This window comes from Dermatophagoides farinae, chromosome 1 (assembly GCF_024713945.1).
Source record: "Dermatophagoides farinae isolate YC_2012a chromosome 1, ASM2471394v1, whole genome shotgun sequence".
NCBI classification, from domain to species: domain Eukaryota; kingdom Metazoa; phylum Arthropoda; class Arachnida; order Sarcoptiformes; family Pyroglyphidae; genus Dermatophagoides; species Dermatophagoides farinae.
In genome coordinates, this window is record NC_134677.1 from 2567408 (window position 1) to 2578899 (window position 11492).

General features: G+C 30.4%; 2 protein-coding genes across 2 annotated transcripts; one reads left to right on the forward strand and one right to left on the reverse strand.

The window, feature by feature from the left end:
- The first annotated feature begins 643 nt into the window (after positions 1–643).
- On the forward strand, positions 644–6295 carry LOC124493063 (transport and golgi organization 1). Its single transcript, XM_047056119.2, has 7 exons — positions 644–972; positions 1037–1164; positions 1225–3365; positions 3427–3515; positions 3579–3656; positions 3721–3945; positions 4002–6295. The coding sequence occupies exons 3-7, from the start codon at positions 2027–2029 to the stop codon at positions 6093–6095; spliced, it is 3825 nt and encodes a 1274-aa protein (XP_046912075.2). The 5' UTR covers positions 644–972; positions 1037–1164; positions 1225–2026; the 3' UTR covers positions 6096–6295.
- LOC124493068 (uncharacterized) lies at positions 6219–7378 on the reverse strand. The gene is made up of 2 exons (XM_047056125.2): positions 6761–7378; positions 6219–6696 (listed from the first exon to the last, which is right to left on the reverse strand). Exons 1-2 carry the CDS (start codon positions 7292–7294, stop codon positions 6310–6312), a joined length of 921 nt encoding a protein of 306 aa, XP_046912081.2. The 5' UTR covers positions 7295–7378; the 3' UTR covers positions 6219–6309.
- Positions 7379–11492: the final 4114 nt, after the last annotated feature.

Below are 11492 nucleotides of genomic sequence, written 5' to 3' on the forward strand. Positions count from 1 at the left end.
ATAATTATTGATAAAAAAAAATTCAGGTTTATTTATAATAATAATAATTAATTCTAACCGAGAACATTTCATAGCAGCTCAAAATAAAAAAAATTCCATCGTTCAAGAATCCTCGACCCTATTCGCAAACGAGGTAATCGAAGATTTTCCTTTTTCACTAAACTCACGCTTCGATGCGCTGCTGTATACGTCGTGCCGATGATCATAAATACGTAAAAAAAATATATATGTTGTCTGTTGCCGCGTTATATGACACGTAAGCTGTATAAATAAATAATACAACTTACAATTACAATTATTTTTATTCGAGTTAAATAAAAAAAAAAATTCTAAATTATTATTCTCGATTAAATTCATCATCACCATCATCATCGATTCGAAAATGGATTAAAAAAACTTTTATGTGTAACTCATTCTCTCATTTATATTTGTATATTGATTGATCTTGAAGATTTACGTTACATACTTGAAACAAAAAAGTAGAACAAACTAATAAGTCGTAGTCATTCTATTCTCTTTTTTTTCGTATACATTCAACGTGTGAAAAGTAGATTTAGCATTGAAATATTTATTCATTCATTACATTCTTTAATTATATTAATATTGTTTTTATTTTAATTTGTGCTCTTATCAAAATCAGCTGATAATATTGAACTTTGTACGCGTAATGATAATGATGTTGAACATGCTCATATCAAATTAAGAACCCATTTATTATTGATCATCATCATCACCATTGAAATTTGCTACAAATGATATCCAACCATTGAAAAATTCTCAAATAAATTCTTTTTTTACATATAAGCCAAGTTATGGTTAACATGAAACATTTGTTATTGTTTTTACGGAGGCATTTCAAACTATCTTCATATCTTATATTAATCTTTGCATTTTGGTTGACTAATTTAACCGAGGCCAAAAGTAAACTATCCAATTATCAATCAATATTATGTGCCGATAATCATTGCAAAGGTATCGTATTAAATATTGATTGTTATGTTATAATTTTTTTTTCTAATATTTCATTATTATAAAGAACCTATCGCGGATGGTATCACCACCATACGATATCCATCACCGGATAGAAATTTGCTATCATTTAAAAAAGATTTAAATGTCAAAATATTTGGAAAAACTGATGATAAAATTTACTATTTTGCCGAGGTAAATGTGATTTTTTTTTCGTTCAATTTTCATTGAATCATCTATGAATTTGTTTTTTAGGTAAATAAAAAACGTGGATTTGTGCCTGCAAAATTAATTAAAGAAATTAATATTCATTATGAAGAAAATAAACTCAGTGGTGTTAAATTTGATTTTGATGAATATGAAAAATCAATAAATTCTATTGCTGCTACTGGTGTTCATGATAATAATAATGGTCGTATCAATGATTCGGTTATATTGAGTTCCTCCAATGTTCATCAAGTGCCCAATGATTCTATACAGCAACAATCAAATACAGCAACACCATTTGTTTATTCACCAAAAGTTACCGTCATCGATGGGACGACAATCGATGAAGAACTTCTTGGTGGAATAACAGCCACTCCATCACCAACATTTGTCCAAAGCTCTGTAACTAAAACTGCAACAATTGAAGCAAATTTTACTAACGTCGATGAACTTGACAAAAAAACAGTTGTCGATCAAAATGAAAGTGAACTAAACAAAGAACATGGATCATTATTGAAACAATTAGGTAAACCAATTGTTCAAGATACTACTGCCGATACAATTGATGATGTAACTGTTGTAGGTGAAGATTCATCAGAAAATACTGATACTGAACCTTTAGATCAAACAGAAAACGTTATCAATACAAATGATGATGTAGTTAAGGAGGAAAAAGAAAAAAGTAACAATAATGATAATGTCAACTCTATTGAAACTAATGACAATTCGACAATTCATCAACAACAAAACAATATCACATTAACAGAGGAAAATCTTGAAGTTGAAGAAAATCCTGTTGAAAATATTGAATCTGAGACGAAAAAAGTTGAAACATCAAAACAAGAAACTGATGTTCCATCGAAAATTGATGAATCTTCAATCATTACGGATCCAAATCATAAACAATCAGACAAAAACCGATGATGTATTACAACAAGTGGATGCTGAAAATAAAATGATCGAAACACCAAATGAAAATTTATTAAAACAAAAAGAGGAAAAAGTAAATCCAAGTGAACAAGAAGGTGATCTTAAGGATGATAAAATTAATGATGATAAGGTAGCTGCTGACTCAACAAATAACTTGATTTCTCAATCAAATGAGCCACAAAAACAAACTGTTGAACCTGCATCAAAATTGCCTGATGGTGATGATAGTGATCATCAACAAAATAATATTGAATCTCAACAAGAAAATATCAGAACAAAAAGAGATTCGTCAGATTTGGAGCAACAATCAAAACCCTTGGAAGGAGTTGAAGAAAATAATAATCCAAAAATTACAAATGTTCATCAATCTTCGGTATCCTTTCAATCATCAATCGTTTCAAACGACTCTGCTAATGATAATGATGCTGATTTAATATCATCACATTCACCTTCTTCTTCACAGCCATTAGCTGCAGACATTCCACATAATTTACATCAACAAGTTCACGTTCCAGCCCATCATCATCATAATCAACAAACAAACACTGAAAATCCTAATGTTTCTAACCAAGCACCATCTCCACCAAATGCAGACTTTTCTAAAACCAATGATGATCAATTGATTGAACAAAATGTAAAACCGACAATCGATTCACTTCCCGGCAATACTCAGCAAGTTAATACACATCTTCATCCAAAATTGCTTCAACGTCCTCATGTAGAATCTGCTGATGATTTAAAAAGTGCAGTGAATGTTGATCAAAACAATCCGCCTTCATCACAACAACATCATTCTGGCAATCAAAAACAGATACAGGAACCTAGTTCCATTGATTATTCAACCAATTCTAATGCCCATTCTGATTATCATCAATCTCAATCGTCGAATTTTCATGCAGAAGGCAGTGTTTTAAACTCTAAACATAAACCTTTTGCAGAAAATAGAAATATTCCACAAGCGCCACCTGTTGATAATTCAGTTGTATCGCAAAGTGTATTAGTGAACCCAGTTGTTCATTCGGAACAATATCAACAGCCGGTTAATAATAATATTTTCAAAAGGAAATTATTAGCTGAAAGAGTTGGTTTCGTTAGCGTCATCATGGAAATTATACCGGATGAAGTGGAACTTTTCTTTGAAAGTTTCAATATTTCATTACATGCAATCATATTCACATCGATCGTCGGCTTTTTCTGGTGCTTAATGAAAGTGTTGATATTTTTTATAAGCTCATCGAAAAAAGTTCGCGAATTACAAGGTAAATCAAATTATTTGCTTGAATATTGTTTTGTAATTAAATTTTAATAATATTATTTTAGATACAATTTGTCAAACACAAAGAAAGCTTTATTATTTCGAAGCGGAAAAAGATAAAATCAAAGAAGAATATGTAGTTTGTCGTGATGAGGTATGTTTGTTTGGTGATTTTTTTTTAAATTTGAAACTTATGATTAATTTTGCTTTATTCAAGTCATCGAGTTTTAAAGACAATCTTCATCGAATTGAAAAACGTAAATATCTATTGGAACAAGAGAATGAAAAACTAAAGGTATAAATTTCATAGATTTTTTTCAGTTTTTATATTTTCATGTCGTTTTCATTTATGATTACAGACTGAAATAATGAATTTAAAAAAAGATAATTCATCATTAAAAATACAAGCAGAATCAAATCCTATAATGAGTTCGAAATTAGATCAAGTTTTGTCTGAAGTAGACAGATTTAAACAAGAAAATCATGAGCTTTGTTCTAAAATTGTCGAACTTGAAACACAAATCGATACACATTTGCTGACAATCAAACAACAGGAAAGAACAGCTCGTTCAGATAAAGAAGAGGTATGAATGTATCATATTTTTTTCATTTTAATTTACATATTAATCGATTTTATTAGATTGACAATCTCAATGATCAATTAGTGACATTAAATGAAGAAATTGAAAAACTCAACGAAACAATCAAAGAATTAGAACAGCAATTTACCATTGTACAATCGGAAAACACAAATCTCAAAGAATCACAGCACAAGCTCAATGAAGAAATAAAAGACATGAAAGATGAGTTACTTTCATGTGAAGAAAAAGTCAAAAATTTTGAGAATGAATGTAAATCACTGGAAAAGCAGCTAAAAACAGCGAATGAAAAAGTTGATTCATTCTTGCAGGAACTTGAAATCAAGAATTCTGAAATTATTTCAATGCAAACTTTATTGAATAAATTGAACAAAAACATGACAAAAAACAAAGAACACGATCGTCAACGAAGATCGACTGATTTGAATGGTGATCTTACAATTGGTAGTGTGAATGGTGATGACGGTGTTGATCAAAACGTGGTCAATAATAATACTAATGAACAAACTAGCGGTGGTGAAGATGCAATTTGTCTTCAGGATGTTGTTCAATTGCAACTTCGTTTGACACAAATGGAAGTGGAAAAAGAACAACTTAGACAAAAATTTGAAGCCTTACAAAAACAAATGAAAGACATTAATGATGAAATAGAATCAACAAGAGAAATCAATCAACAATTGAAACAAAATGCTGAAAATGCTTTACAAGAAAAATTCAAAGCTGTTACCGAATTGGAAGTACTGTCCAAATATTATAAAGAAAAAGAGCTTGAATATGCTAAAGATATTGGCGTACATAAAGTCAAACAAGAACAACAAAGTGAAGATGTTGAATCATTATCATCGAAATTGGCGGTTACAGAAGAAGAAAACACCATTCTTAAGGATAGATTGAAATCAATTAAAAAAGAATTAGAAGAAACTGAACGTCGTTACAAAACTCAATTGAATCAATTGGAAAAACATTCACATGAGAATTGGATAGCTGCACGTGCTGCTGAACGAAAATTCGAGGAAACAAAAGCTGAAGCATCCGCTCTGCGACAAACTTTATCACAATCGGTAAAATCTCCACCTCCTGGTGATCTTTCTTTTGGTGGATATCTAGACGATACGGCCAGTTCTGTTAGCTCATTACCCGAAGTTCTTAATAGTTCATTACCGGTGCCTCCCCCACCACCACCACCTTTTCCATTTTCGTCATTATTTGCTTCAAATATCCATCCACCACCTCAAATTCAGGGGGTACCTCTACCTACTTCGGCAAATCTTTTCGATCTTAATGAACAACATAATGTTGCAGCTAATTCGAATACCTATTGGAGTTCACAATCTGCTGCTCCCACAGCAGTGACGGCTCAAGGTCCGGTTGTTCATCAAGCTCAAAGTTCTATATCGTCCAATACATCAAATACGTTTGCATTTGATCCATCCAAGAGCATGCCACTTGTTGCTTCGACTGATATTAGTATGGCATATCCACAAGTCAATCCAATGTCTCACCATCATCAGCAACAGCCACAGCAATCAACACATTATGGATCGACATCAAGTATCAGTGGTCATCAACAGCCACCATCCAACCATAATATCCAACAACAATATAACACTGAAAATTCTTATGGTGGCCATTACCAACAACAACATTCGTTTCATTCCAGTCAATTGGATTTGACACGAAATACTTATTCGCCAGCAATGTCTCAACGTTCGACACATACACCATTGACTACGGCAAATATGAACTCAATTAATTATGATATGCAACGAGCCACACCAGCTTCTCAATGTAATGTGTCCCAGCCTAATCCATATGGATCGCCTTTACAACAACATCAGCCTAATCCAAATCCATTTAGTGTTAATTATTCTACAACTGGCTATACTCAACAACAGCAGCCACCACCGCCTACACATGATGTTTATTCGAATTCTCATCATCATCATCATCATCATGGACAACAATTATACAACACTGGTCAGCAGCCGCAGCAACAACAACAACAACAACAACCTGTGATCGATCCAAATAATCAGCATTCATATTCTTCATCAACAATAGGGGCAACTTATACAAATCAGCCGCCAATTTCGAGTCAATCAAGACCTCAATCGGTCCATAATCAGATGGTTTAATGAGGATGAGAATCCATGGAATGTGTTGTTTTTTTAGGCATTGAATGAATTTATCCATGTAGGCAATATTTTTTTTCTCTTCACTCTCTCAATCCAGAATGATTAACAGCCAACGAAATATTATTTATTCTAATTTGGATGTTTATTTGTTTGTCTTTGAATGTAATAAAATAATTTCACAATCTTTTATTGCAAAAAAATATATGCGATTTTTTTATGGATTTGGCAAATTAGCTTGCGAATCAGTAACAAAATTTGAAATTGTATTCATAGGCGGAGAAATTGGTGGCGGGCTTATATTATCGGAAGACATACAGGGCTGATTATTGGGAAAATAATTTGATGGAATCTGTGGCGGAGGTGGTACTGGTGGCATATTAGGTTTCCATCCGGCATACAATTGTCGAATTTCCTCTTGTCTTTGTTGTTCTTCTTGTTTCATTTCTTCATATGCACGAATCTCTTCTTCATATTTTGGTCGAGCAATACCCAATGCATCTACTAATGTTTCGCTAATATTACGAAACATTTGCAAAAATCTTATAGTCACAAGAGAACCACCGGCTAAAATTTTACCAACAATTCCAAGATTATTGTACACCTGGAAAATGAAATGAAAATATAACAATTAAAATAGAAAATGATTAAATGATGATAATGCTTACATCAACTAATTCATTGGATAATACAACATCCTGTTCGTCGTCATCATTATTTATCACATTATTATAATTTGAAGATGACAATTCACCGGGATAGATTATACCATCACTACAATAAATCGGATGCTGTGGATTTGATTGTGGTGGAAGTATAGCTGAAGTTTGTTCGGGTATCACGTCATTCGGTGGATTATTATATGATGTAGGCGGCAATTGATATGTTCCAGTAAAATTACTTTGACTGGCCAAACATTGCGATTCGGTATTTGTATTTGTTAAGAGTGATGGAGGAGTATAAGTTGGTATTTGATAAGATGAAATAGGATCAATTCCCGAATTGGTCGTTGACGATTGATGGGGTGATTGTGTCGAAAATGGTGGATAAACACTGGGAACCAAATAAGTGGTAGTTGATGATGATATTGATGAAACATAATTTGTCATCATCGGTGCTTGCGTCGTTTCTGTTGATAATGATTGATGATGACTTAATGTCTCTTCATTTGTTGATGATAAAGTGTTGACGTTATTGTCCATTTAAAATAATTTAAATTTAATCAATTGGAATTGTGTGGACAATATAATAATCTGATATAATGTATACGTCATCAGATTATGAGCAGAGAATTAATTAAATACGACATCTATCGACAATTTATGAAAATATTTTTCAAAATAATCAAATTCTATTAGTGCTGACATCTATTATTAATAAATCTTTATTATCAATAAATGGAAAAAATCCATAAAATTGACAAAGAATTTTATTTTTTTAATCAGCCCTGATGTGGATTTGCCATTTACAATATTATCATTTGATTTATAGAGAAAATTCTATTCACTTATAAAGAATAGAGAACATCAACAAAAAAACAACAAATGTCTCAATGGCGATATGCACAAACACAATTCTATCAATCAACGGATATAAATCGTCAAAGAGTGGAATAGTGGAAAAAAAACTTGTCATAATTCTTCGCCTGTACCGATTCAATGTACATGATGTTTTTTTTTCTTCTTCTTCTTCTTCTGTTTGATTTATATTAGGAGATCAAAAAATAAAATAAAATGGCAAACTTTAAACCGATAGATTTAAAGATTAACAACTATTTGACATATATGTACACATACAAATAGAGAAAAATGCAACTACATCTACAATTTCATTGATCAGAAACATAAGAGCTTTTATTTTTTTTTCGTTCTTTCATTTTTCTTTTTCAGATTAACTTTTGCCATCTATTCGTATATCCGGATATATCGATTGATGTATCTGTCATGCACACACACACACACAAACACACAAAAAGATTGTTTGTAAAAGAATTGATATTTTCATTTCATTCATTTTCGATTCATAATCGGATATTAGTATGATAATAACCTAATGCCAACATTGAAAATTATTAAGTAGTTATTTCAACGACTAAAATCAAATTCATTTTTCCATATATAAACAAATTTATGAACGAAAATTGTGCTTTTTATTCTTTTGGTTCATATCTTTTTTCTATCGCCTCTATCTCTGTTTGCGTACAAGAGAAAGAGAGAGAGAGAATGATTGAAACTAGTTCAAAATCTGGTATATATAAATTGTCTCGACATCCATAATGATGTTTGTTGTAAATATGAATATTGCGTTTAAAAAAAAAAATTTTCTCGTTGTTTTAAACTCATTTGAATGAAAAAAAAATCATTGAAATAGAATAATTACAATTGAATAGAATTATTATTAGTTTGAATTTTTTTTTTTAATTACGTTTGATAATGAACAGAGAAATAGATGATGATGATGATGACAAAGTCATTGATGCCTATCATTTTATGTCAATGGTTTATTTATGTACAGACCTATTGTGCTGTGTTTGTGTGTGTGTGTGTGAATTCTATTCTAGTGTAAGCTTCTAATTCAATTTTGTTTGGAAAAAAATAACTGTTACAATCAGAGTATATGATGATTATAATGACGATGATATTAATTATAAATCATTTGGGCGATAAACATGAATGGTGAATAAAAAAAAACAATTGTATCATCATCATCATCATCATCATCGTTGTCATGATGGTCTATAGAATCTGGAATTATATTACATACATATATGAATAAAAATGTATTGGATGCACTGTATCATGGACCATGACCATAGTATTTTGACATATGACATAAATGAATGAAACAAGGCGTCATTGAATTCATAATAAATTTTTTTTTATCTATCTATGATGTTGATACGCCAAAATAAATATGAAATAGAAAAAAAAACACAAGGATACGTCAGGTAAAATTATTTTGAATTCTGGACAACAAGTTTTTGTAGTCAATTCAACCATCCATGAATTAAATGAATGATGATGATGATGATGGTTATGGTGATGAAATATCCTTTTATGGTTATTTGTGTCTGTATTATTTTTTTTTCGTTTGGTTGATTTCATTCATCAGAGATGACATCATTTTATTGAAACGAAAAAAAAATTTCAATTTAAACATTCAAAATACAGTTTTTTTTTCATATTCTGGATTTAAATATTCAATTGTGTATCATCATTTGTAAAAATATGAATAGGATTGTCATATTTATTTATTCAAATTTTGATTCATTCATTCATTAATTCTGGGTTGGTAATTTTTTTTCAAATATATTCATATATAATGATAATTATTCTAACCAATTTTCAACAACAACAACGACAACAAAATCAACGGTGGATTAACCAATAAACAAGTAGTCATTGATTGGTGATCGTCTACTATTGATTTGTCCTAAATGAAAACGTCCTCGACATCACATTTATTCGTAAAAAAAAATTATTTTTTTTCTCAATAATATTAATCAAAATGAGAATAATAACTAAATATGATGATGATTGTGATCACAACAACAACAACAACAAAAAAATTATTTTCTCTTTCAGACTAAACATTTTCCGACATTCGATTAATGTTTTTTTTGTTGTTGTTGTTGTTATGTTTTGTTCTAGTAATTTTATTTTTATTATTGGTGCCATTGGCACTGAATAGCGATGATGATGATGATGATGATGATGATCTAGTGAAAACAAACATTCAGTATCAATGTTATTTCATTTTCATTTCCAATGAATTTCCAACCAGACGACGACGATAGAAAAAAAAATAATTTGAGCCAAGGGAGTTTTCTGGCTATTGAAATATATATATATCGATAATGGTGATGATGATGATGATGACACTATCACACTTCCTAGTATTATAATGTAATAGATTAATGTTATTATAGTAAAAAATAAAAAAAGATTTTTTCTTTATATATCCTTGGTTTTTTTTTGCTATTAAAAACAAAGATGTGAATGTTCGGATTGGAGTGTGTGTGTGTGTGTGTGTGTGTGGCAACGATAGATGTTTGTGGCTCCAATGTTGTCAATGAATTGTGAGATCATGGTTGAATCTCCATTGCAACTATATCCGTGTTTGCCTAATGTGTCCTTCATAAAAGTTTATTGTCTGTCATTGCGTATATGTGTGTGTATCCATGAACTGGCCACGCTGTATCTTTCTCATTTTTTTTTTTGTTGATGATTGTGTATATAAAATTGTCATACACATTGGACAGACATTATTATATTTTATTTTGTTTTTTTTTTTAAAACATACCAAATACACAAAGTTTATTTATATGTCCTTCCATTTTATTTTCTTTTATTTTAACAAGGCCCAATTGTCATTGATGTCGTTTCAGTACATTGAACATGATATTAGCTCTTCATTTGGAAATGGATGAAAATATATGATAACGACAATGACATCAAATCATCATCATATTACAAGATAAATTGTCCTTGATCAAATTTTTTCTTTTTAAAGTGGATAGGGTAATAAAATTAAGAAATGATTTTTGATTCTTATACTTCTGAATGGCATGTAAAATCATCAACAAACAAACAAAAAAATCATTTTACCGACCAAAGGACCGAATAAAAATCCTGAACCATTTACATTAAAACCACAATTTATTGGACAAAATGAAATGAAAAAAAAAATTAGAACGTGACCATGTTGTTGTTTCAATCCTGTTTCTTTTTCTTGATTGAATCTATTCTTTCATTTTTTTTCTATTCCATTATCAGGTACGATTGCTATGAGGATGATGAGATAACAATTTTCTCTTTATGCATTGTATAGACAAACACTTTTTTTTTTGATGTCCATGGATTGATTGTATTGTATTGGTGATGAACAAACAATGTCACCAGTTTTTATTATTATTATTATTATTTGATTGATTGATGTAAGGAATAAAATTGATGCAACACAAATGTCATCATCATCAAGCAATTCGATCAAAACAGATGAAAAAGGCAAATAATAATGGTAAGTGATGAAAAAGAAAACAAACTACTAAATTAGGATCATCATTTATTTATTTTTTTGTGGACAAGACAAGAAATTGACATTTTCTTCATCCATTCATTCGTTCATTCAATAATTCGATTCGTTTCGGATAATTCCGGATGTTCCAGATGAATTTATTTGTCGGTCAATTTATTTAAATGGCTTTGGTTGGTCGGTTTGTTTGGTTTGATGTTTTTTTCATATGTATTCATATGTACACACAGTACCAATAAACAGGCCAAACAAAAAAAAACAACTCCAGAAATTTCATATTTCAAATGTAAATTCATATTTTGTTTGATATATTTCATTTTCGAAGAAGATATATATGTGTGTTTGTGTGTGGTGAATTAAATTTAC